The sequence below is a fragment of the Anomaloglossus baeobatrachus genome, chromosome 1 (genome assembly GCF_048569485.1).
Source record: "Anomaloglossus baeobatrachus isolate aAnoBae1 chromosome 1, aAnoBae1.hap1, whole genome shotgun sequence".
Lineage (NCBI taxonomy): Eukaryota > Metazoa > Chordata > Amphibia > Anura > Aromobatidae > Anomaloglossus > Anomaloglossus baeobatrachus.
In genome coordinates this window covers 120771539-120796926 of record NC_134353.1, presented here as the reverse complement: position 1 = coordinate 120796926, position 25388 = coordinate 120771539, and the positions used below count along the sequence as shown (strand labels likewise).

Sequence of the window (25388 nt, the reverse complement as noted above, 5' to 3'; positions counted from 1 at the left end):
ACCTCTGGAGAGTCTCCAGGGCAATGGTCAGGCTGTGCTGGCAAGCCACCCAGGAGGGTGCCTTGACTAGGAGATCGTCTAAGTAAGGAATCACCGAGTGGCCCTGAGAGTGTAGGACCGCCACCACTGTTGCCATGATCTTGGTGAAGACCCGTGGGGCTGTCGCCAAGCCGAAAGGCAGTGCCACGAACTGAAGGTGTTCGTCCCCAATGGCGAAACGCAGGAAGCGTTGATGTTCGGGTGCGATCGGCACATGGAGATAAGCATCCTTGATGTCTATTGATGCTAGGAAGTCTCCTTGTGACATTGAGGCGATGACCGAGCGGAGAGATTCCATCCGAAACCTTCTGGTGCTGACATGCTTGTTGAGCAGTTTGAGGTCTAGAACGGGACGGAAAGATCCGTCCTTTTTTGGCACCACGAACAAGTTGGAGTAGAAGCCGTGACCATGTTCCTGAGGGGGAACGGGAATCACCACTCCTTCTGCCTTCAGAGCATTCACCGCCTGAAAAAGTGCAGCGGCTCGCTCTGGGGGCGGAGATGTTGTGAAGAAACGAGTTGGAGGACGAGAGCTGAACTCTATCCTGTAACCGTGAGACAGAATGTCTCTCACCCATCGGTCTTGGACATGTGGCCACCAGGCGTCGCAAAAGCGGGAGAGCCTGCCACCGACCGAGGATGCAGTTTGGGGAGGCCGAGAGTCATGAAGAGGCCGCCTTGGTGGCGGTGCCTCCGGCGGTCTTTTTAGGCCGTGACTTAGACCGCCATGCAGAAGGGTTCCTCTGGCCCTTCCCCGACCTGTTTGACGTGGAGGAATGTGACTTGGCCGAAGGCCGAAAGGACTGAAACCTCGATTGAAACTTTCGCTGTTGAGGTTTGTTTTGTTTAGACTGGGGTAAGGACGAGTCCTTTCCCTTGGATTGTTTAATAATTTCGTCCAATTGCTCGCCAAACAAACGGTCGCCAGAAAATGGCAAACCGGTTAAGAATTTCTTGGAGGCAGAGTCTGCCTTCCATTCACGTAGCCACATGGCTCTGCGGACTGCCACCGAATTGGCGGATGCTACCGCTGAACGGCTCACCGAGTCCAGGACGGCGTTCATGGCGTAGGACGAAAAAGCCGACGCCTGAGAAGTCAGAGGCACAACCTGCGGAGTAGCGGTGCGTGTGACCGCAGTAATCTCAGACAGACAAGCTGAGATAGCTTGGAGCGCCCACACTGCCGCGAATGCCGGAGCAAAAGATGCTCCTATGGCTTCATAGATGGATTTCATCATGAGCTCTATCTGCCTGTCAGTGGCATCCTTGAGCGATGAGCCATCTGCCACTGAAACCACAGATCTGGCCGCCAGCCTAGAGACTGGAGGATCCACTTTTGGACACTGAGCCCAACCCTTCACTACTTCCGGGGGGAAGGGATAACGTGTGTCATTAAGGCGCTTAGTAAAGCGCTTGTCCGGGTATGCTCTGTGCTTCTGGACAGCATCCCTGAAATTAGAGTGATCGACAAAGGCACTCCGTGTACGTTTGGGAAACCGAAACTGGTGTTTCTCCTGCTGTGAAGCCGCCTCCTCTACAGTTGGAGGAGAAATTTCTAGCACCTGGTTGATGGACGCTATAAGGTCATTTACTATGGCGTCCCCTTCAGGTGTATCTAGATTGAGAGCACCGTCAGGGTCTGAGCCCTGAGCTGCGCCTTCCTCTTCATCCTCTAGAGAGTCCTCATGCTGAGACCCTGAGCAGCGTGATGAAGTGGAGGAAGGTCCCCAGCGAGCCCGCTTCACCGGTCTGGGACTGCGGTCCGAGTCGGAGTCCTCACCGTGGGACCTATGTGTCACCTCAGGAGCAGATTGCTGCGCCAACTGATGGGGACCTGGGGACGAAGAACGCACAGTGCCCTGCATCTGTGTTGTTGGTCTGGACTGCAAGGCTTCTAGTATCTTAGCAGACCATTTGTCCATAGACTGAGCCATGGACTGTGAAAGCGACTCAGACAGTTTGTCAGCCAAAACTGCAAACTCTGTCCCTGTCACCTGGACAGTGGGAACCGGTGTCTCTACCTGAGCCGGGGGTCCCACCAGTGCCTGAGGCTCCGGCTGAGTGAGTGTCACAGGGGCCGAGCATTGCACACAATGAGGGTAGGTGGAACCTGCAGGTAGCATAGCCGCACATGAGGTACAGGTTGCAAAATAAGCCTGTGCCTTGGTACCCTTGCTCTTTGCGGACGACATGTTGTTGTCCTCCAAGAGATAAGTAAGGGAGCACCGTGATCACTGAGGGATATATAAATAGCCTCAAGTTAACAGTACAGCCGAACCTGTATACACAAACGATATATATATATACAGTTCGGCACTCTGGGGGGTCCAGCACCGGCAGACCGGTGTGGCTTACCAACCGCTCTGTGTGGCCACCAGATTCCCTGCCCCGGGTCTCCCTCAGCTGCAGCCAGAAGTTCTCCACCGCAGAATGTGCTGAAAAAATGGCTGACGGCGTTCTCAGAGGAGGAGGGAGGCGTGGGCGTAGTCACAAAAGTGCGGGAATCTGGTGCCCCAGCGTGAGTAGTGAGGGGGGCGGAGGACAGCTCAGTGTACTCCAGCCCTCACTGTCGGCGTCATACCGACCGTCCCGCCCTTTTCCCTGACTGGCAGGCCTGGGGGCGGGAGAATACTATACTAGGCCGCAAAAGCCGGGGACTAAAGTTAAAACCGCGGCCGGCCGGCAGTGCACGGTCGGCGCGGTAGTCCCGGATCCATACCCACGCCGCAGTCGCTGCAGCGTCTGGGCCCAAGGTGCTTTATGCGCCGTCCCAACGGGGACACAGAGTACCTGTGGATGCAGGGCCATGTCCCTGACGATACTCCGTCTCCTGTCCGGCAGATTCCCCCAGGGGCTGCGGAGGGAGACCGGTCCCAGTGTCTGGATGACCGGATAGGATCCCACTTCCCCAGAGCCCCTAAGGGATGGGGAAGGAAAGCGGCATGTGGCTCCAGCCTGTGTACCCGCAATGGGTACCTCAACCTTAACAACACCGCCGACCTGAGTGGGGTGAGAAGGGAGCATGCCGGGGGCCCCATAGGGGCCCTCTTTTCTTCCATCCGATAAAGTCAGCAGCTGCTGCTGACTAAAAACGTGGAGCTTGCGTGAATGTGTGCCTCCTTCAACACAAAGCAAAAAACTGAGGGGCCCGTGATGCACGGGAGGGTGTATAGCAGAGGGGAGGGGTTACACTTTTTAAAGTGTAATTACTTTGTGTGGCCTCCAGAGGCAGAAGCTATACACCCAATTGTCTGGGTCTCCCAATGGAGCGACAAAGAAAAGGAACGTACATCAGTTTTTCAAGCAATCTAAAGACACAATGGCCTAGCGGTGTTCATATCCCATTTCAGCCTACTTACTGCGGTTCTGGCCTCCCACGTGTAACGACAAACACAGCCATACCTAGTTCAGCTGAATACTGGGTATTTAAAGCCGCCGCCTCGGCGTGTGACGTCACATCCGTCCATCGGTCACGTGCCCGGATATTGCGCACGTCACCCGATGACGCGTGCGCGTCACCCCAGAGCATGGTGGAACGCATCCTACTGCGCCTGCGCGGTCGCATTAATAGCGTTCATACCTCTCTCACCTAAACTTTATTAACCCCATACTTCGTATCTGGGTAAACGGTGCGAGGAATACGGGACATTTCCCCAGACTACCATGCAACAACGAAAAACCTGTCGCAGTGTGGAAAACACCACACGGCGGCAGGTAGTCCAGATAGGATACAGCAACAGAGCATTTACCTGTAAGGCAAGGAATAGCTCAATTTATGTGGTAAAATAGGAGCCAAAAGAAAATAACCCCAAAGGAAGTCAGTTATACACACAAAACCCATAAAAACAGAAAGCTGTTCAAATTTATTATACATGAAGTGACAGTTTTTTCAATTTCAGCTGGAGAAAGGACCGGGTTATCTTTAACTAGGATCAAATATGTCACAGGCACACACGGGCCATTTCAGATACACAGAAAATAGAAAAAAACCCTTCACCATACTATCTACTAATCTCAACGAACTAACGAGGGCTCATTCCTACCTATCATGTGGGGGTCGGCACCCTAATAAGTCGGTGATTGGCGCCCCCACTCGGCCGACGACTGAACCTCCTAATATCTAGGCCTAAACACTACACAAAGGGTGCAAAGGATAGTGTTTCATTCAAGCCCCTTGGTTTCGTAGTGCCCAACCAATAGATCCATTTAGTTTCTTGTCTCAAAATGCTTTTATCCCAGTCCCCCCCCCCTTACTGGTACTGGTATCAGATCAATTCCTTGGAAGGAGATAAATTTGGGGTCTCCATTGTGTTCGTCATTCATGTGCCGTGCCAGTGAAGTGTCATTTTTTAACCTGATGTCCCGGAGGTGTTCTCCTATTCTTCTTCTCAGTTCCCTCTTAGTTTTTCCAACATATTCCTTACTACACCTACATGTGGCCTTGTAAATGACTCCTCTGGACTTACAATTGATAAAGGTCTTAATTTCATACTGTTTGTTCATTACATTCGAAAAAAAGTGTCTCCCGGTCTTTATAAAGTTACAGGCTATACAGCTCCCACATCTAAAGCAGCCATTCACCTCACTTGGAAGCCAAGTTTTTTTAATATAATTGTTGTTTTTATTGGAGGTAGAGAAATGGCTATGTAACAAACTTTCTTTTAATGAGCGTGCTTTCTTGTAGGTGACTGCCGGATAATCTGTTACCAGTGGAGCAATATCCTCATCCATTTTTAAGATGGACCAATGTTTTTTGAGGATATTGTGTACCTCCTCTGCACCATTGTTGTATGTTGTGATGAACCTGATGGTTTCATCTTTTTTATCCTTCTGTGATGGAGTGTTCAGGATTTTGGTTCTATCCTTGCACCTCACTTCTGAAAATGCCTGATTAATAACTTTACTAGGGTATCCTCTATCTTTCAACCGATCATTCAGGTCTTTCGATTGTTTTAAAAAAAGGCCCTCCTCTGAGCAATTCCTCTTCAATCTTAAAAATTGGTATTAAATAAAAGGTACATTTTAGGCGTTATTTTGTTCATTTAGTGGTACTTCGCTAAACAATAAGTACAGACACTCCCCATATTATCCTATGGAACATGGAAAATGCTGTGTCCACGCTGCGGTATGTGCGGCTGTGGAAAATTCTGCGGATGTCCGCAGTCGCACATAACTGCATGTCAATTATTCCTGCGGATTTGCCTGTGGAAATCTGCCTTGGTCCCATACTTACCTGCCTTGATAGCAGACGCCAGAGTCACTTTCCCGCGGTTGAGCTAGGAGCAGGAAGGAGAAGGTGGGCGGGGCCTGCACGAGCTCCGGTCATGTGACAGCCAGAGCTCGTTCAGGCCCGCCCACCTTCTCCTGCACAGTGCAGACGCTGACAGACACGGCGGCCAGAAAGTGAAGTGCTGCGTGTTGGAGGTTGTTTTCCACATGACACCCTTTGAAATCAAATTATTTAGGGTCAGCTAAGGAGATCACCTCAATGTAACGTCCGCCTGCCTCTAGAGATCAGTAAGGAGTACCTCATCTGATAGCCGCATGATATTGCCAAAGGGACTCTGAATCCAAAGATGTATCACTTAAATTACTGGGTCTAGTCGTTCTGACACAAATCACAATTTTTTAATTTAGCAATGTAGCAGAGCCAAGAAAGCTGCCCCTCCCACACCTGGCTATCTATATACAAGGTTTATAGACCGTCAACTGCTTATCAAAGGAAGGGGCAGAGTCAGAGAAATTTGCACCAGGCAGCTAGTCACAGCAATGATAATCACTAGGTGATAAAACCTTCAGTTTACGTAAACAGCACACACCTTCACATGACAATTCTGTCCTCAGATTACATAGCGAAAACCTTAAATGGGAAAGAAATGTTCAATATCATAATTATTTCCTGATCACAATGAAAATATAAAATTTACCTCCAACGAACAGCTCGATGCCACCAGCTTCTTTGATTTTTCGCTCAAATTCCTCACATTCAGCTTGCAGGTCAGCGGCATTGCCGTCCAGGATGTGAGCATTATTGGGATCTATATCTATGTGCTTGAAGAAATTATTCCACATGTATGAATGATAGCTCTCCGGATGGTCCCTCGGTAATCCTAACAAGCAACAGTGATGACAAGGCGATTAGAAATAAACATGTAATAAAGGGGATATCTGGGACTTTTTTTAAAATAAAAAGGTTCCTAAGCACTAAAAGTCACTTAGTTGCCACATACCTGCCTGTTGTGCCCGGTGACGTACTTCGCCGGCACAGAGCGATCGCAGAGCGCTCCTACCGGCGATTCCGCTGTTTCCGCTGACGTGTCAACAGAGAGGCAGCTTCTCATCTGCTCTGTAGACAGGGTGGGACTGCAAAAGTCATGCTGACTGCCTGCCGGCTACCCCGGATAGGCAATGGCAAGCAGGCTGTCAATCAGCATGATGTGCCGGCAAAGAATGGCGCTGGACACAACAGCCAGGTAGGTAGCAACTACCTGCCTGTTAGTGCTTATGCACTTTTTTTTTTCTCTTAACGTCCCAGATATCCCCTTTAAGGTCTAAGAAAACATTATAAGCATCATTTTTCTGCCCAGTATACATTCAAGACCATACAGTATGTAGTCGTCACAAGATATGGTCATCAGCAGTACCCATGCCTACAACATAATTGGTTTTCCATCCACCAAGCTGACCCCACACCAGTCACGTCAATTGGAAGCAGGACGTACAGGGCCAAATACGGCTTATATTGTTAAACCTTTAATAACAAACAATTAAAGAAAAACACTTAAAGGCGGAAAACTATTTTTTCCTTCCTTGCAACTCACCGACATATTCATCCATATTAAAGGTCTTCACGTATTTAAATGATAGATCACCACGCTTGTGATATTCAATTAGTTTCTTGTAGCATCCTAATGGTGTGCTGCCTGGTAAACACAAGAAAAAGGATGAAAACGATGAACACAGCGGATACAACACGTACAGTTGAAACCAGAAGTTTACATACACTATCTAATAAGACACATCTGCATGGTTTTCTCAATATCTGAAATGAAATCAGAATAAACCTTTCCCGATTTAGGTCAATTAGGAACCAAAATTATATATATTTGCCAAATGCCAGAATAATGAGAGAGAAAGAATGTCTTAGGCTAGTTTCACACTTGCGTTGAACGGCATCCGTTGTATTGCGTTGTGTGACGGATGCAACGGATGTGTTGCATTTAGTGGCACAACGTATGCAACGGATCGTACAAAACAACGGAATCTTTTTTTTTTTCTTCTTCTTTACAGTTTTACCGGCCGCAGACTATTGTGAACGATCAGCTGATCGCTCACAGCAGCCGGCCGCCGGGTGATCAGCTGATCGCTCACAGCAGCCGGCCGCCGGGTGATCAGCTGATCGCTCACAGCAGCCGGCCGCCGGGTGATCAGCTGATCGCTCACAGCAGCCGGCCGCCGGGTGATCAGCTGATCGCTCACAGCAGCCGGCCGCCGGGTGATCAGCTGATCGCTCACAGCAGCCGGCCGCCGGGTGATCAGCTGATCGCTCACAGCAGCCGGCCGCCGGGTGATCAGCTGATCGCTCACAGCAGCCGGCCGCCGGGTGATCAGCTGATCGCTCACAGCAGCCGGCCGCCGGGTGATCAGCTGATCGCTCACAGCAGCCGGCCGCCGGGTGATCAGCTGATCGCTCACAGCAGCCGGCCGCCGGGTGATCAGCTGATCGCTCACAGCAGCCGGCCGCCGGGTGATCAGCTGATCGCTCACAGCAGCCGGCCGCCGGGTGATCAGCTGATCGCTCACAGCAGCCGGCCGCCGGGTGATCAGATGATCGCTCACAGCAGCCGGCCGCCGGGTGATCAGATGATCGCTCACAGCAGCCGGCCGCCGGGGGATCAGCTGATCGCTCACAGCAGCCGGCCGCCGGGGGATCAGCTGATCGCTCACAGCAGCAGGCCAACGGGGGATCAGCTGATCGCTCACAGCAGCCGGCCAACGGGGGATCAGCTGATCGCTCACAGCAGCCGGCCGCCGGGTGATTAGCTGATTGTTCGGCCGCCGAGAATGTGTGCGGGGTGGGTGAAGCCAAGCGGGGCCATGGGGCTGAGGACGTCAGTGCCGCGGGGACTGCATGGCTGGGGACAGGTGTGTGTGTGTGTGTGTGTGTGTGTGTGCGCACACGTGTGTATGTACATGCGAACTGCGGGAGGGGGCGGAGCCGAGCTCCCTGCAAACGTAGCCAGAGTAAATATTGAGTAACTAAGCAAAGCACTTTGCTTGGTTACCCGATATTTACCTTGATTACCAGCGTACACTGCTTAGCGCTGGCTCCTTGCACCCATAGCCAGGGTAAATATCGGGTAACTAGGCAAAGCGCATTGCTTAGTAACCCGATGTGTACCCTGGTTACGAGTGCAGGGAGCCATAGAGAGCATGCGCAGCGACATCCTACGGATTGCGCTGCTCAAAAAAGTTAAATGCTGCATTCCTTCCGCCCGGAAGAAACGCAGCGTCGCCCAGCGGAAGCAACGCAGGTAGTTCACTCGCAATCCGTCGTCCATACAAGTCTATGGGAAGCAACGGAATCCATTAATGGATTCCACTGTTTTCTTGCAACTGAAGGAAAACAACGCAAGTGTAAGAGCAACCTTAAGGCCCCATTTTGTCACAATCAGCACCTTTTAGTCCTAGAGACTTGGAATGCCCCAGGAAGATTCTGTTCTTCATCAGACAGACATGTTAGGTTTGTATATGGCCCTCTCTCGACCTATGCACTTAACCACCCATCCCAAAAAAGTGTGTTTACAAGTTAAACCTGGTTCCTGTCTCTTTCCCAGTTTAGATGAGACTTTGGCACATAGAAGTGACACAGCAGTAGTATGGACCATCCATAAAAAAGATACACCTTGTGGTTGGATGACTTTTCATCTAAAAATGTATTATGTAGTACAGTGCCTAGCAAAAATATTCACCCCCTTTACTTTTACCTATTTTGTTACCTTGCAACCTGTATTTAAATATTGTTGTAATCCAATTTGTGTGTGATGCATCAGCACCAAATAGTCTAAGTTGGGAAAAATATATGAAAAAATAAAATTTATGGGATTAAAATAAATGCTATGTGCATATGTATTCCCCTCATTTGCTAAGAAGCACCTAAAAATTTCTGGTGCAAGCAATTACCTTCATAAGGCTGGTGTCACACTTGCGAGTGGCTCGCATGTATCTCGCGTTGCATCACCCGTCACGGACTCACACTCTCCAGACAGGAGCGTCTCAGCTGCATAGAGATGCATGCAACCGACCCGCTCCTGTGAGGAGAGTCCGAGTACGTGACAGGTGATGCAACGCGAGATACACGCGAGGCACTCGCAAGTGTGACACCGGCCAAAGTCACATATTGTGAATGGAAGTCCACCTGTGTGCAATCTAAGTGTCTCGTGGTCTGTCAGTATAAAAACACCTTTACTAAAAGGCCACAGAGGCTGCAACACCATTAAGAGGCGCCACTAACCAAACATCATGAAGACCAAGGAGATCTCCAAACAAGTGAGAGACAAAGTTGTTGAGAAATACAAGTCAGGGTTGGGTTCTAAATAATATCCTAATCTCTGATGATCCCCCGTAGCACCATCAAACCATTATCAAAGGAAAGAACATGGTACCAGAACAAACCTGCCAAGAGAGGATCACCCACAACAACTCTCAGCCCAAGCAAGGAGGGCATTAATCAGAGATGCAGCACAGAGACCAAAGGTAACCGAGAAGGAGCTGCAGAGTTCCCAAGTGAAAATTGGAGTATCTGTCCATATGACCACAATAAGCCATACACGCCTTAGAGCTGACCATAATGGAAGAGTGGCCAGACAAAAGCCTTTTCTTCCACACAAAAATTGGAAGGTTCATTTTGATTTTGCCAAAAGGCGTGGGAGACTGCCCAAATGTATGGAGGAAGGTACTGTGGTGAGAGGGGACCAAAATTGAACTTTTTGGCCACCAAGGTAAACGCTATGTCTGGCCCCAAGCCAACACTGCTCATCACCACAAGAACACCATCCCCACAGGGAAACATGGTGGTGGCAGCATCACACTGTGGGGATGTTTTTCGGTGGCAGGGACAGGGAAAATTGTCCAAGTTGAGGGGAAGATGGATGATGCGAAAAATGCAGAGATATTCTTGAGCCAAACCTGTTCAGTGATTTGAGACTGGGATAAAAGTTCACCATACAACAAGACAACGACGCAAAGCATACTGCTAAAGCAACTCGAGTGGTTTAATGGGAAACATGTAAATTTTAGTGGCCAAGTCACAGCCCAGGCCTTAATCCAAATGAGAATCTATTGTCAGACTTGAAGACTGCTGTTCACCAGAGGAAACCATCTTACTTGAACGATCTGGAGCAGTGTTTGCCTTGAGGAATGGACAAAAATCCCAGTGACATGATGTGGAAAGCTCAGAGACTTAAGGCCCCTTTACACACTAAGACATTGCTAGTAATTGCTAGCGATGTGGAGCGCTAAAGCACCCGCCCCCATCGTACATGCGATATCGTGTGATCGCTGCCATACCGAACATTATCGCTACGGCAGCGTCACACGCACATACCTGCTCTGCGACGTCACTGGCGAACCGCCTCCTTTCTAAGGGGGCGGTTCGTTCAGCGTCACAGCGACGTCACAGCAGCAATAGAAGCGGAGGGGCGGAGATGAGCGGGACGTAACCTTCCGCCCACCTCCTTCTTTCCTCATTGCGGCCGGCCGCAGGTAAGGTGAGGTTCCTCGTTCCTGCGGTGTCACACATAGTGATGTGTGCTGCCGCAGGAGCGACAAACAACTTCGTACACCGAGCATCAGCGATATTCGAGAATAGGGGACATGTCACCGATGAGCGATTTTGACTGTTTTTGTGACGATTCAAAGTCGCTCATAGGTGTCACACGCAACGACATTGCTAAAGCGGTTGGATGTGCGTCACAAATTCCGTGACCCTAACGAAATCGCTTGATCGATGTCGCAGCGTGTAAAAGCGGCCTGTAGTCAAAGTGACTTGCATCTCCAATTGTTGCAGAAGGCTCCACAAAGTACTGACTTTAGGGGGTGAATAGTTATGCACGCTAAATTTTTCAGTTTATCCTATTTGGGTTTTTTTGCTTTAAACTAAAAAGAAAACCAAATGTTTATTGCTGTAGGCATGTTCTTTCCATGGAACTGTTGCAAACTCAGAAAAAAAAATGAAATTCCAGGATGTGAGGTAGCAAAACACGAAAAATGCTAAGCGAATGAAAACTTTTGCAAGGTAATCTATATAGAGGAGGTCATGTAAGCATTATTTGAAGTTACTATTCTGCTGACGTATAGTGTATGTATTTCACTGTCACTACCCCACAACTCTTTGCTTCACACCCTGTCTACATAACACTGGTAAGATGCCTTCACGGCATTAATGTGCTCCCTATTATTAACCCATTTCTGACATGGCTATTTACAGTTTTCGCATCACCCCCCTCTTCTTCCAGGAGCCATAACTTTCTTACTCTGTAAACATAGCCATACGAGGGCTTGTTGTACTTTTGAATGACGCCGTTCATTTTCTCCAGTGATGTAATGGTAAGTTGGGAAAAAAAAATCCAAGTGAGTCAAAAATTAAGAAAAAAAAACCCAATTCACCACTTTTTTTTTCTCCATTTACATTGCGTTACAAATTGCACGGCAATAGGATTCTGCAGATACGTTTGATTACAGAGAAACCAAACATACATATACTTTTTTTTTTTATTTAAAATTAGTGGAAAAAAATAAGTCAGAAATTTAAAATTAAAAAAAGAAAAATAGTGTTTTTCAATTTTTAGTTGATGCAGCTGTTTTTTTGTTTTTGTTTTTAAGCCCTGGACTGACATTTTATTGACACCATTTTGGTATAGTTATGTTTTGATCGCCTGCCTTTGCATTTTTTTTTTTTTTTTTTTTTTTTTTAAACGTCGTTACAGCGGCTGAAAATCCATAATTCTGGTGTTTACATTTTTTCTCATTACATTGTTTACCAGTTGAGTTAATTACTTTGATATTTTGATAGATCGGACTTTTCCGGCTGCAGTGATATCAAACGTGTCAATCACGGTCGTCTATGAACACCAGTCAGAAGCAGAGGTTCATAGGCGTACCATTATGACAGGCATGGGGGTCTTCAGTAGACCCCTGGCCATCATGACAACCCATTGATAGTGTCCTAGGTACACCATAGGTAACACTCTCCTCTCCCTGGCATGCTTTAATTAGTGCTCTCAGAAACTGATAGCGACATTTAACATGTGAACAGCTGTGGGCGTAGCTGTTACAGGCAGATGATGGCTGAATATCACTGCCATCATCTGCCGCCAAAGATGAAGGATCAGTTCCCGCATCAAAGGCAGGGAGTACAGCAGTACATCATAGGTAGGTAAGGGGTTAACAGGCAAGCTACATATCAGGAGGGAAAGAGAATATTCTTAAGGTATAAATGCCCCTTTTTCCCCCCATCTCCTGCTGAATATGCATTATTCTATGAATCACCATGTCCCCGTATTAAAAACATCGGCCTGAGATCCCCGTCACCATCACAACGTGTCATCCACAGATCATCACTTCTGATGGGATGAGGTCTTGTCCATCAGTCTCCTGACCCTACAATCAGTGAGTTTAACAGTCACGTTCCGTCCATTGCCTCCCATTACATTAGGTCCTAGTTGAGAACACTGGGGAGGCGAATGTTCAGAGAATTAAAGGGCTGTCCACTACTCAGACAACCGCTTCTCATTCAACATGTTTGCCCCCAGTAAAATAAAAAGTTCATACCTCTGCTGCCGGCGCTGTTACGAGGATGTAACATAACTAGAGTTGAGCAGATTGCTAATAATCGGTCCGGCGGATCGTGTCGGGTTGATAAGTAAGTCCGAGATCCGCCCAATATATGTCAAGGAGGAGCGGAATACGGGACGAGAGAGCGCGAGAGAGAGCGCGAGAGAGAGCGCGAGAGGGAGCGCGAGAGGGAGCGCGAGAGAGAGCGCGAGAGGGAGCGCGAGAGGGAGCGCGAGAGAGAGCGCGAGAGAGAGCGCGAGAGAGAGCGCGAGAGAGAGCGCGAGAGAGAGCGCGAGAGAGAGCGCGAGAGAGAGCGCGAGAGAGAGCGCGAGAGAGAGCGCGAGAGAGAGCGCGAGAGAGAGCGCGAGAGAGAGCGCGAGAGAGAGCGCGAGAGAGAGCGCGAGAGAGAGCGCGAGAGAGAGCGCGAGAGAGAGCGCGAGAGAGAGCGCGAGAGAGAGCGCGAGAGAGAGCGCGAGAGAGAGCGCGAGAGAGAGCGCGAGAGAGAGCGCGAGAGAGAGCGCGAGAGAGAGCGCGAGAGAGAGCGCGAGAGAGAGCGCGAGAGAGAGCGCGAGAGAGAGCGCGAGAGAGAGCGCGAGAGAGAGCGCGAGAGAGAGCGCGAGAGAGAGCGCGAGAGAGAGCGCGAGAGAGAGCGCGAGAGAGAGCGCGAGAGAGAGCGCGAGAGAGAGCGCGAGAGAGAGCGCGAGAGAGAGCGCGAGAGAGAGCGCGAGAGAGAGCGCGAGAGAGAGCGCGAGAGAGAGCGCGAGAGAGAGCGCGAGAGAGAGCGCGAGAGAGAGCGCGAGAGAGAGCGCGAGAGAGAGCGCGAGAGAGAGCGCGAGAGAGAGCGCGAGAGAGAGCGCGAGAGAGAGCGCGAGAGAGAGCGCGAGAGAGAGCGCGAGAGAGAGCGCGAGAGAGAGCGCGAGAGAGAGCGCGAGAGAGAGCGCGAGAGAGAGCGCGAGAGAGAGCGCGAGAGAGAGCGCGAGAGAGAGCGCGAGAGAGAGCGCGAGAGAGAGCGCGAGAGAGAGCGCGAGAGAGAGCGCGAGAGAGAGCGCGAGAGAGAGCGCGAGAGAGAGCGCGAGAGAGAGCGCGAGAGAGAGCGCGAGAGAGAGCGCGAGAGAGAGCGCGAGAGAGAGCGCGAGAGAGAGCGCGAGAGAGAGCGCGAGAGAGAGCGCGAGAGAGAGCGCGAGAGAGAGCGCGAGAGAGAGCGCGAGAGAGAGCGCGAGAGAGAGCGCGAGAGAGAGCGCGAGAGAGAGCGCGAGAGAGAGCGCGAGAGAGAGCGCGAGAGAGAGCGCGAGAGAGAGCGCGAGAGAGAGCGCGAGAGAGAGCGCGAGAGAGAGCGCGAGAGAGAGCGCGAGAGAGAGCGCGAGAGAGAGCGCGAGAGAGAGCGCGAGAGAGAGCGCGAGAGAGAGCGCGAGAGAGAGCGCGAGAGAGAGCGCGAGAGAGAGCGCGAGAGAGAGCGCGAGAGAGAGCGCGAGAGAGAGCGCGAGAGAGAGCGCGAGAGAGAGCGCGAGAGAGAGCGCGAGAGAGAGCGCGAGAGAGAGCGCGAGAGAGAGCGCGAGAGAGAGCGCGAGAGAGAGCGCGAGAGAGAGCGCGAGAGAGAGCGCGAGAGAGAGCGCGAGAGAGAGCGCGAGAGAGAGCGCGAGAGAGAGCGCGAGAGAGAGCGCGAGAGAGAGCGCGAGAGAGAGCGCGAGAGAGAGCGCGAGAGAGAGCGCGAGAGAGAGCGCGAGAGAGAGCGCGAGAGAGAGCGCGAGAGAGAGCGCGAGAGAGAGCGCGAGAGAGAGCGCGAGAGAGAGCGCGAGAGAGAGCGCGAGAGAGAGCGCGAGAGAGAGCGCGAGAGAGAGCGCGAGAGAGAGCGCGAGAGAGAGCGCGAGAGAGAGCGCGAGAGAGAGCGCGAGAGAGAGCGCGAGAGAGAGCGCGAGAGAGAGCGCGAGAGAGAGCGCGAGAGAGAGCGCGAGAGAGAGCGCGAGAGAGAGCGCGAGAGAGAGCGCGAGAGAGAGCGCGAGAGAGAGCGCGAGAGAGAGCGCGAGAGAGAGCGCGAGAGAGAGCGCGAGAGAGAGCGCGAGAGAGAGCGCGAGAGAGAGCGCGAGAGAGAGCGCGAGAGAGAGCGCGAGAGAGAGCGCGAGAGAGAGCGCGAGAGAGAGCGCGAGAGAGAGCGCGAGAGAGAGCGCGAGAGAGAGCGCGAGAGAGAGCGCGAGAGAGAGCGCGAGAGAGAGCGCGAGAGAGAGCGCGAGAGAGAGCGCGAGAGAGAGCGCGAGAGAGAGCGCGAGAGAGAGCGCGAGAGAGAGCGCGAGAGAGAGCGCGAGAGAGAGCGCGAGAGAGAGCGCGAGAGAGAGCGCGAGAGAGAGCGCGAGAGAGAGCGCGAGAGAGAGCGCGGGGGTTTTTTAATTTTTTTTATCAAACTTTTTTTTATACTTTTTTTTGGGACTATAAGGATCAGCAGTCTGATTGCTAATTATTTTCTCCTGATCAGAGCAGCACCACTCAGATCGGGAGAAATGATCATCTCTTGTAACCTGCAGTACTCTGGCTGCTTCTTACAGGACCTGAGTCATGTGCGCTATAGGAGGCATCACATGACCCTGTGCTACCATGACAACCATCGGATCCATGTGACTTCCGGTGGCTGCCAGTGAGTAAAGCTTTAGGGTATGTGCGCACGTTGCTTTTTACCTGCTTTTTACCTGCTTTTTTGCTGCTTTTTCTTCTGCGCTGTTTAATGCCAAAATGGATGTGTTCTTCTATTCAAGCAAAGTCTATGGGAATTTGGGTTTCTTGTTCACACTATGTTGTTCAAAATGCAGCCTTTTTGAGGCAGAACTTTGGTCAAAAACTCAGCTTTGCAGTGCAAAACCCAAATGGCAAAAACAATTGACATGTTGCTTCTTTGAAAAGCTGAGTTTTTGACCAAAGTTCTGCCTCAAAAAGGCTGCATTTTGAACAACATAGTGTGAACAAGAAACCCAAATTCCCATAGACTTTGCTTGAATAGAAGAACACATCCATTTTGGCATTAAACAGCGCAGAAGAAAAAGCAGCAAAAAAGCAGGTAAAAAGCAACGTGCGCACATACCCTTAGTGCGATCGTCATTAAAATGGCGTCGTCACATTTTGACAACGCCATTTAAGGGGTTAACGGGTACAGGAGGAAAGCGATGCAAGGCACACATGTCAGCTGTACAAATCAGCTGACAAGTGCGCGGATCCCCACCGGCACCTCGCAGCAGCCGGTGGAGATTAATACTATGACTGCTAGGAGGCAACTTTACTGTCCGCGGTCGTTAAGGGGATAAATAAAGACTTCCCCATTGTATTCAAAAGGCCTGACCCACACTCCTATTTCCTGACTGCCCTCTTTGCCAAGCATGTTTATGGGGGCTTTACATTACCATCTCTACTGTAATGCTCAGATCTGGTGTCTGTGGTCTTCAGGGCCCCCCTCAAAAAACAGCATTACATCAACGGGTCATTCACACTTTGTCCAATAACCTTCACTAAATTTGTTTGCTGATCAGTAGCCCAAGTTCAGGTCCCTGCAAGAACCCCTAGAGCCCCTGAAATCTCCCTGTTCCTTTCAAAATTTGCTCTCACAAGGCCATATAGAAAGCCGCTAATGACATCTCATTGAGACCCTGGTGGATCACAGAGAAGCATGGTTGAAGAAGACGGCAGAGGTTCACCAATGAACTTGTAGTCGCCCCCTCTATGAATCATTGCCGAACACATCTGATCTATTTGTGAGGACTTTACAGAATTCACAAGTGCAAAAATATCTAAGTTCACAACTAAAACATGTGGCCCAAACACACGGAAACCTTCCTGGATAAAAATAGATAAAAGGCACATTACCTGTGGGCAGCCCAAGTGTGAAGTACTTGTCAGGTCCAGGCTTGAATTGGATGATACAATTGCTTATGTATTTTGCTGCCCACTCGCTAGCCAGGGCATAGTCGTCAAGAATCACCAGCCTCATGATTGTGCCGACGAGTTCTGTCCTGACAGCATACGGCTAACAATCTGCAGAGATCAGATATAAGAGGTGACACAAAGTTTTGAGAGACATTTTTGGTTTTCATAATGGCGATATGCAACAACTCCACATTGTTATATAGAGCGATCAGATGAATTGCAAAAAATGCTAATTCTTTTTTCAAATGAAAATTAACATTTCACTGATTTTCAGCCCTGATACAAAATGTTTGCATCTTTTCAGTGATTTTCTCGTAAGATTGTGAGAAAGTGTTAAGGGGGCTTTACACGCAGCGACATTGCTAGCGATGTCGCTGGTGAAAGCTCCCGTCCCCGTCAGTTGTGCGTCACAGGCAAATCGCTGCCCGTGGCGCACAACATCGTTAGGAGCCGTTACACGGACTTACCTGCCTAGCGACGTCGCTGTGGCCGGCGATCCGCCTCCTTTCTAAGGGGGCGGTTCGTTCGGCATCACTAAGCGGCCGCCCATTAGAAGCGGATGGGCGGAGATGAGCAGCCTTAACATCCCCCCACCTCCTTCCTTCCTCATTGCCGGCGGCCCCAGGTAAGGTGTTGTTTGTCGTTCTCGAGGTGTCACACATAGCGATGTGTGCTGCCTCGGGAACGACGAACAACCTGCGTGCTCAACAATCAACGATTTTATGGAAATGAACGACGTGTCAACGATCAACGATAAGGTGAGTATTTTTGATCGTTAACGGCCGTTCGTTGGTGTCACACGCAACGATGTCGCTAATGATGGCGGATGTGCGTCACGGAATCTATGACCCCGGCGATACATCGTTGCCTGTAATGGGGCCTTTAATGAGGACAAGGCAGCTAATATCACTCTGTCATGCTGCTTGAAATAGGTAAGAGACTGAAAAGAGGAGCGCATGTGAAGGATTTACGGGATGCTAGTAACGTGAAGAGATTAGAGGCCACTCACCTGATGTGGTTGTGCAGACCTTGCACAGCCACAGTATAAGGCGTAAGGCGCTGCCAGGACGTTAACCCGCGGTGTCCATCCAGAGGAACAAAATCCTTAGGAGCCGGTCATGTGACTGGCCACCGGAGATAATGCACGCCGCTGGTGCTGATTGTGTTAGAACCTCCACTAACAAGCAGCTCCTGCCGTGAATCCCACAAGGGGAAAAGAATCCAAGAAGTAAAAGTATCACGGTCTGGGGGAGCGCTAAAGAGGCCACATTGATGTAAAAATTTTTGTAGACAAATCCACCTGATGAAGATATTGTGTATATCGAAATGCGTTGTGGCATGTTAAGAAAGAAATAAATCTACAAAAAGGTTTACAGCAGTGTGGCCTCCAGGCTGCTTTCACACATCCGGCTTGAGCTGTGCGGCTCAATCCGGCTGTGCAAGCTATGCAACGGATGCGGTGAAAACACCGCATCCTTTGCATAAGTTTTTCCCATGCGGCCCGTCTGGTTTTTGCCGCTTGCGGCATGCTACTGAGCATGCGCAGTGGCAAAAACCGCATGCGGCGGCCGGATGCGGTTTTTGTCGCATCGCGCCGCATCCGGCCGCCATAGGCATGCATTGAAAAATGCGCCGCATCGAAAAAACATGCTAGGCAACGTTCCATCCGGCCGCCGCATCGGCTAAATCTGCCGCATGCGGCAAAAACCGGATGGAACGCAAAGCCTTGCGGCACAATGCGGCACTAATTAAAGTCTATGCAGAAAAAACGCAATCGGCAGCAAAAAAAAAACGGTTGCGATTTTCCTGCAAAGTGCCCGAGTGTGCCGCATTGCAGAAACCGGAGGTGTGAAAGCAGCCTTAGCACTCCCCCAGACCATGATACTTTTACTTCTTGGATGCTGCTTGAAATAGTAGAGCAAACAGCTTTAAAGGGAAGGTGTCGTCCAAAAAAAAAAAAAAAATTCAATAACTGGAAAAATGTAAAGTATCAATGTTTTAACATTTTGTTTATATTATTGGTTTTAATTGAGCAAAATAAAACAAAGAATAAATAAAAAGTTTGATATTTTTCACTCTTAAGCACTAGGGGGAGCAGCTGCTGAAATCCTGCTGTAGAGCTACTGTAGAACTAGCTCACATTACAGCTGAAGTAAAAGTGGGTGGGATCTGCTCTCCTGTGTGTGATGTCACCTCCCCTCCCAATCTGGGTGTTTCCAAATAGACAAGGGAAGATGAAGTTTAGGATTACAGTGCGGAGCCATTTTGTTGGTGACCACAAAGTGATCCTAATATGTCTAAAGTGTCATCAAGGACCCATAAAGCGCTCTGCACTCACCGTACCAGCAATGCTCTGCCGCCTGCGTGCCCCCTCTCCATGTGCTGACGCACGTGCGCAACCCTCCTCACTCATGCTCTGACACACGCGCGCAACCACCCCCATGCTCTGATGCACACAACCCCTGCACGCTTGCCACTCCCCATGCCCCACCGCATGCACGCTCGTGTATACTGCACTCCATTGAGCGGAGGCCTGATGTGAGAACAGTAGAGCGGCGGCAGGGAAAGTTGTGGCAGGGGGAGGGGATAGTGGTAGCGGTGGGGGGAGAGAGGGTAGCAGCGGCAGTGGCGGAAAGGGGGGGGGGGAGCCATGGGTGGCAGGGGGAAAGTGCAGCACACAGCATACGTTGTTAGCTCCACAAAGATGGCGTTGATCCACTCCCTCTGTTGTGACCTGGTCAGCCCTGCGGGTGTATCCAGGTCACAGCAGGAAGCAGACAGTGCAGGAGATGGGGTTGGAGAGCGACAACTGGGCTGCCGTATTTGAGGTGAATAACTGTCGTTACACACAGCAAATCCAAGATGGCAGCCCCCAGTGCTTCAGTAAGACTAGAATTAAATGAAAACTAGAACAATGAATTTAATATTGTATTAATACTTGATTTCATAATCACTATTATTAATACAAAAAATAAAAACCGAGACACCTTCCCTTTAAAAAGGGGGGCTAGTGCTTGAAAGCAGTGTCATCTTCTGTTAATTATGGTTACCTCCAAGGAAGCTGCAGTCATCATTGCTTTACATCAAAAGTGCTTTACATCAAAAGTGCTTTACAGGCAATGACATTGCAGCTCGATTGCCTCTAAATCAACCATTTATTGAATCATCAAGAACTTCAAAAAGAGGTTTCTGTGAAGAAGAATTAAGGGTACGAGCACATGATCAGTGTTCACAGCGTTTTGGATGCAGCATGGTTCAGCTGTGTCCGAAACGTTGCATTGTACAGTACAAGCACAGTGGATGGGATTTCTAGAAATCCAATGCCCAATGTGCTTGTTTTTCCCCACAGCAAACACTGATCTGCAGTGCAACTTTCCAAGCTGCAACATGTCAATTGTTTGCTGTGGAGTCGCAAGTGTCCTCCATAGGGAGAACACAATTGAGAGACCGCAGCGCACTGAACCCTGATCTCGTGGGCACGAGCAGCTGCGGTCTCCTGTGGAGGAGTCTTGCGGCAGGTCAGGACCCGCTGAATCCAGGACCCAGCAAGTCCTGATCGTGTGCACATACCCTTAGATAAAAACGGGTGAACAGCAGAAAATATGGGTCAGCCCTATAAGTAACAAGGCTTTACATAAACTTGATGTATTAATCTATAAGAAATTAACATAAACACACTTTATAAGAACATTCTAGCAATAAAAACTGTGTGTGCTCTGACTTCCCGGGTCATTGGACCTGTGCTGGAAATATCAAAAAACTGACCCGCACATCCAACAAATGTGAACAGGTGCTAACTGAAAAAACATAGTAACTATAAATGCATACAGCTGCACACTGAAAAAGCCAAAAATGTATAAGGGAAAATATGGCACTGCATTACTGCAAAAAAGAGATATTTAGTTTACGTATTGGCCAATGCATGTAAGCCCGGAAACCAACAGCAAGGTATATATCGTGTTCCTTTCAAGCAGGTCTGGTGACTCGGTGGTTGTCACGGACCATGTATCATGGATGTGTGAATTCAGACTTAAACTGTCCCGGATTAGAAAACCAGGGCGGATTTATAACAGCGCCCTCCATAGTGTGTGCGGATTACAGCTCATACACTTCACTAGAGCAGAGCTGGAACGTCAGAGACATCCTGAGGGCAGCAGTGCTGTGTATTGTGGCTCCTGTAACATAACCCAGAGAAACAGGGGTCTCCAAAGATGGCAGAAGCCACTATCTACAGTGTATCCACAACTATCTCTAGGTTCAGTGTAGACAGTGCTTGTGTGTGTGTGTGTGTGTGTGTGTGTGTGTGTACAGACCTCAAAGTGTGGGGGGGGGGGGCGCAGACCTCAAAGTGTGGGGGGGGGGGGCGCAGACCTCAAAGTGTGGGGGGGGGGGCGCAGACCTCAAAGTGTGGGGGGGGGGGCGCAGACCTCAAAGTGTGGGGGGGGGGGGCGCAGACCTCCCTGTTGGGGGGGGGGGCGCAGACCTCCCTGTTGGGGGGGGGGGGCGCAGACCTCCCTGTTGGGGGGGGGGGGCGCAGACCTCCCTGTTGGGGGGGGGGGGCGCAGACCTCCCTGTTGGGGGGGGGGGGGCGCAGACCTCCCTGTTGGGGGGGGGGGGGCGCAGACCTCCCTGTTGGGGGGGGGGGGCGCAGACCTCCCTGTTGGGGGGGGGGGGGCGCAGACCTCCCTGTTGGGGGGGGGGGGGCGCAGACCTCCCTGTTGGGGGGGGGGGGCGCAGACCTCCCTGTTGGGGGGGGGGGGGGCGCAGACCTCCCTGTTGGGGGGGGGGGGGGCGCAGACCTCCCTGTTGGGGGGGGGGGGGGCGCAGACCTCCCTGTTGGGGGGGGGGGGGGCGCAGACCTCCCTGTTGGGGGGGGGGGGGGCGCAGACCTCCCTGTTGGGGGGGGGGGGGGCGCAGACCTCCCTGTTGGGGGGGGGGGGGCGCAGACCTCCCTGTTGGGGGGGGGGGGGCGCAGACCTCCCTGTTGGGGGGGGGGGCGCAGACCTCCCTGTTGGGGGGGGGGGCGCAGACCTCCCTGTTGGGGGGGGGGGCGCAGACCTCCCTGTTGGGGGGGGGGGCGCAGACCTCCCTGTTGGGGGGGGGGGGGCGCAGACCTCCCTGTTGGGGGGGGGGGGCGCAGACCTCCCTGTTGGGGGGGGGGGGGCGCAGACCTCCCTGTTGGGGGGGGGGGGCGCAGACCTCCCTGTTGGGGGGGGGGGGGCGCAGACCTCCCTGTTGGGGGGGGGGGGCGCAGACCTCCCTGTTGGGGGGGGGGGGGCGCAGACCTCCCTGTTGGGGGGGGGGGGGCGCAGACCTCCCTGTTGGGGGGGGGGGGCGCAGACCTCCCTGTTGGGGGGGGGGGGCGCAGACCTCCCTGTTGGGGGGGGGGGGCGCAGACCTCCCTGTTGGGGGGGGGGGGCGCAGACCTCCCTGTTGGGGGGGGGGGGCGCAGACCTCCCTGTTGGGGGGGGGGGGCGCAGACCTCCCTGTTGGGGGGGGGGGGCGCAGACCTCCCTGTTGGGGGGGGGGGGGCGCAGACCTCCCTGTTGGGGGGGGGGGGCGCAGACCTCCCTGTTGGGGGGGGGGGGCGCAGACCTCCCTGTTGGGGGGGGGGGGCGCAGACCTCACTGTTGGGGGGGGGGGGCGCAGACCTCACTGTTGGGGGGGGGGGGCGCAGACCTCACTGTTGGGGGGGGGGGGCGCAGACCTCACTGTTGGGGAGGGGGCGCAGACCTCACTGTTGGGGAGGGGGCGCAGACCTCACTGTTGGGGAGGGGGCGCAGACCTCACTGTTGGGGAGGGGGCGCAGACCTCACTGTTGGGGAGGGGGCGCAGACCTCACTGTTGGGGAGGGGGCGCAGACCTCACTGTTGGGGAGGGGGCGCAGACCTCACTGTTGGGGAGGGGGCGCAGACCTCACTGTTGGGGAGGGGGCGCAGACCTCACTGTTGGGGAGGGGGCGCAGACCTCACTGTTGGGGAGGGGGCGCAGACCTCACTGTTGGGGAGGGGGCGCAGACCTCACTGTTGGGGAGGGGGCGCAGACCTCACTGTTGGGGAGGGGGCGCAGACCTCACTGTTGGGGAGGGGGCGCAGACCTCACTGTTGGGGAGGGGGCGCAGACCTCACTGTTGGGGAGGGGGCGCAGACCTCACTGTTGGGGAGGGGGCGCAGACCTCACTGTTGGGGAGGGGGCGCAGACCTCACTGTTGGGGAGGGGGCGCAGACCTCACTGTTGGGGAGGGGGCGCAGACCTCACTGTTGGGGAGGGGGCGCAGACCTCACTGTTGGGGAGGGGGCGCAGACCTCACTGTTGGGGAGGGGGCGCAGACCTCACTGTTGGGGAGGGGGCGCAGACCTCACTGTTGGGGAGGGGGCGCAGACCTCACTGTTGGGGGATGCAGAGCTCAGTGTGTGTGGGGAGGGGGACATGGAGCTCAGTGTGTGGGGGGCGGGGGCATGGAGTTCAATGTGTGGGGAGGGGGGCGCAGAGCTCAGTGTGTGTGGGGAGGGGGGAACGGAGCTCAGTGTGTGTGGGGAGGGGGGAACGGAGCTCAGTGTTGGGGGAGGGATGAGGAGCTCAATGTTGGTGTACAATGCAGCCTGACAACCCACCGACTCACTCAGCCTCCTCCTCCCTCCGCCGCAGCGCCAGCAGCCGCCAGGGTCCTGGATGACGTCATGCTCATATGACTAGTCACGTGCAGGGGAGGTGTCAGGCTCTGAAGTGTGCGGACATAGTTAATAGTGACGGCTTCTCTGAGGTCTGTGATTGGTTTCTTACTAGTCATGTGACTGCAGCCTTGTGGGGATGGAATATTCAATATACTGTATGCTGTGTCTGCACAATGGATGTAGCAGAGCTGTGTGTCTCTGCGCTCTTAATGTTTCTGACGTCCGATGTAGCAGAGCTGTGTGTGGTGACGCATAGCTCTATACTATACATCCAGGGGATTGATTGTGTGCAGATGTGTTGTGAATTGCACACAGCAGCGTTATATGAGTACTGTGCATGCAGCGGAGCTGTATATATTATGTGCACACCTGCATTTATCTTTTATGGTGTTTTTTCTATGTATCTAGCTTTTTGTATACCTTTTATATTTGTAAAGTTGTTTCTTGTGGAGTATTAAAGTTACATTGAAAACCTTACAGAGTAAAGCAATTAAAAAAAAAAACCTGAATACGGCGCCAACTACAAAAATGCCACAAAGGACAATAATTTAATTTTTACTTTATAAATCCATAGTTCACATGAAAATAAGCAACTCTGTAATATAGATTATCAGAGGAATCTGCTTCTTTCTCTGCCAGAATTGATCAGTCATTATCAAAGTTCTCACTTCTGAGGTAAATCTGTATCAGTGAAGACTTTCCCATTACTGAGATAGGAGATGGCGGCTGTTACTGACGAAGTCCTAAAACTATTAATTCATCACTGGCCGACGCAGACAGAAAAGGGCCTCTGTGCAAGAACAATATATGGGCCCTTTAGAGCCCAAACCTGCGTCATAATGCACAATTCCACCTGCATTAGAGGTAGTAATGGGCCCCTTTACCGCTTGAGCCCCTGTACAGCTGCACAGGTTGCACCAATGATGTATTTTTCGTTTCATAAGATGCACCGGATTATAAGACGCACCCCAAATTTAGAGAGAAAAAAATATGTGGGGTCCGTTTTATAATCTGGTGGTGTCTTCCCGGGGGGCAGCAGTTGTGGTGGAGCGGGGGTCACAGGAGGCTGTGGTGGTGCTGGAGTATGGCGAGGTTGAAGCGGTGCAGAGGGGTGCCCAGATGTTCACTGGGGGCTGCGGCGCTGTCCTAGGTCAGCCGGCGCTGCTCTGTTCCTAGGCAGCGGGTGCTGCACTGTGCTGCTGCTCACTGCGGGTGGTGAGTCACATGACATTCTGAAGATGTCGGCAGTGCGGGCTTCAAGAAATGTCAGTCAGAGTCGGCCCGTGTGAGAGCTTGAGCTGAGAGCTTCATCTAAGCACGCACCAACTCTGAGCGCCATTATTTGAAGCCCTCACTGCACACATCTTCAGAAAGGCCCGTACCTCACTGTCTGCCGCACAGACCTCACTGTTTGCCGCACAGACCTCACTGCCCGCCGCACAACAGATCAGCTGCCTGCCGCACAACAGAGCCACTTGCCTGCTGCACAGATCTCACTGTCTGTGTGGCGCCCTGGACTAGCCAGGTAGCCATAGACAAAACACACACACACCCCCACCCCCCAGACAGTTACATTAGTCAGACACAAAACCCTTGTTGCCTCCCTCCAGGGTCTGATGTCCACACCAGGTGGGGCGGAGCCAGGCGGTTGGCCCCACCCACCGAGGAGTTCACAGGCCTGGAGGCGCGAAAAGCAGTCAGAGTTTGGAGCAGTTCAGTTCAGGAGGTGAAAGTGAGAGGTCACGTACTGCGAGTGTCTGGGTTAGAGCCCAGGCACTGAGAGCAAGGTTGGCAGACGGTGGTGGCCGTCTGCAGGAGTTGGTGGAACTCCACAGAGCCGTCAGGACCGGGGCTGGGCGGTGGCCCACCGGTACCGGACCGGGGAACGGAGTGAAGCTAAGCACACCTAGGCAGGGCCATCGGACCCCGCCCAGGCTT

The 25388-nt window shown here is 52.2% G+C and overlaps 1 protein-coding gene across 2 annotated transcripts in view; it reads right to left on the bottom strand.

The window, feature by feature from the left end:
• The window catches only part of GNPDA2 (glucosamine-6-phosphate deaminase 2), a 40212-nt gene extending 16735 nt beyond the window's left edge, over positions 1-23477 (bottom strand). Inside the window, exons 1-4 of one of the 2 annotated variants that reach the window (XM_075334054.1) lie at positions 23391-23477; positions 16717-16884; positions 6861-6962; positions 5967-6149 (exon numbers count right to left, since the gene is read on the bottom strand). In XM_075334054.1, coding sequence (XP_075190169.1) covers positions 5967-6149; positions 6861-6962; positions 16717-16840 — 409 coding nt within the window. In that variant the 5' untranslated portion in view covers positions 16841-16884; positions 23391-23477. The remainder of the gene's footprint in view (positions 1-5966; positions 6150-6860; positions 6963-16716; positions 16885-23390) is intronic. The other variant, XM_075334061.1, reaches the window with a different exon arrangement.
• Between the last annotated feature and the right edge of the window lie 1911 nt (positions 23478-25388).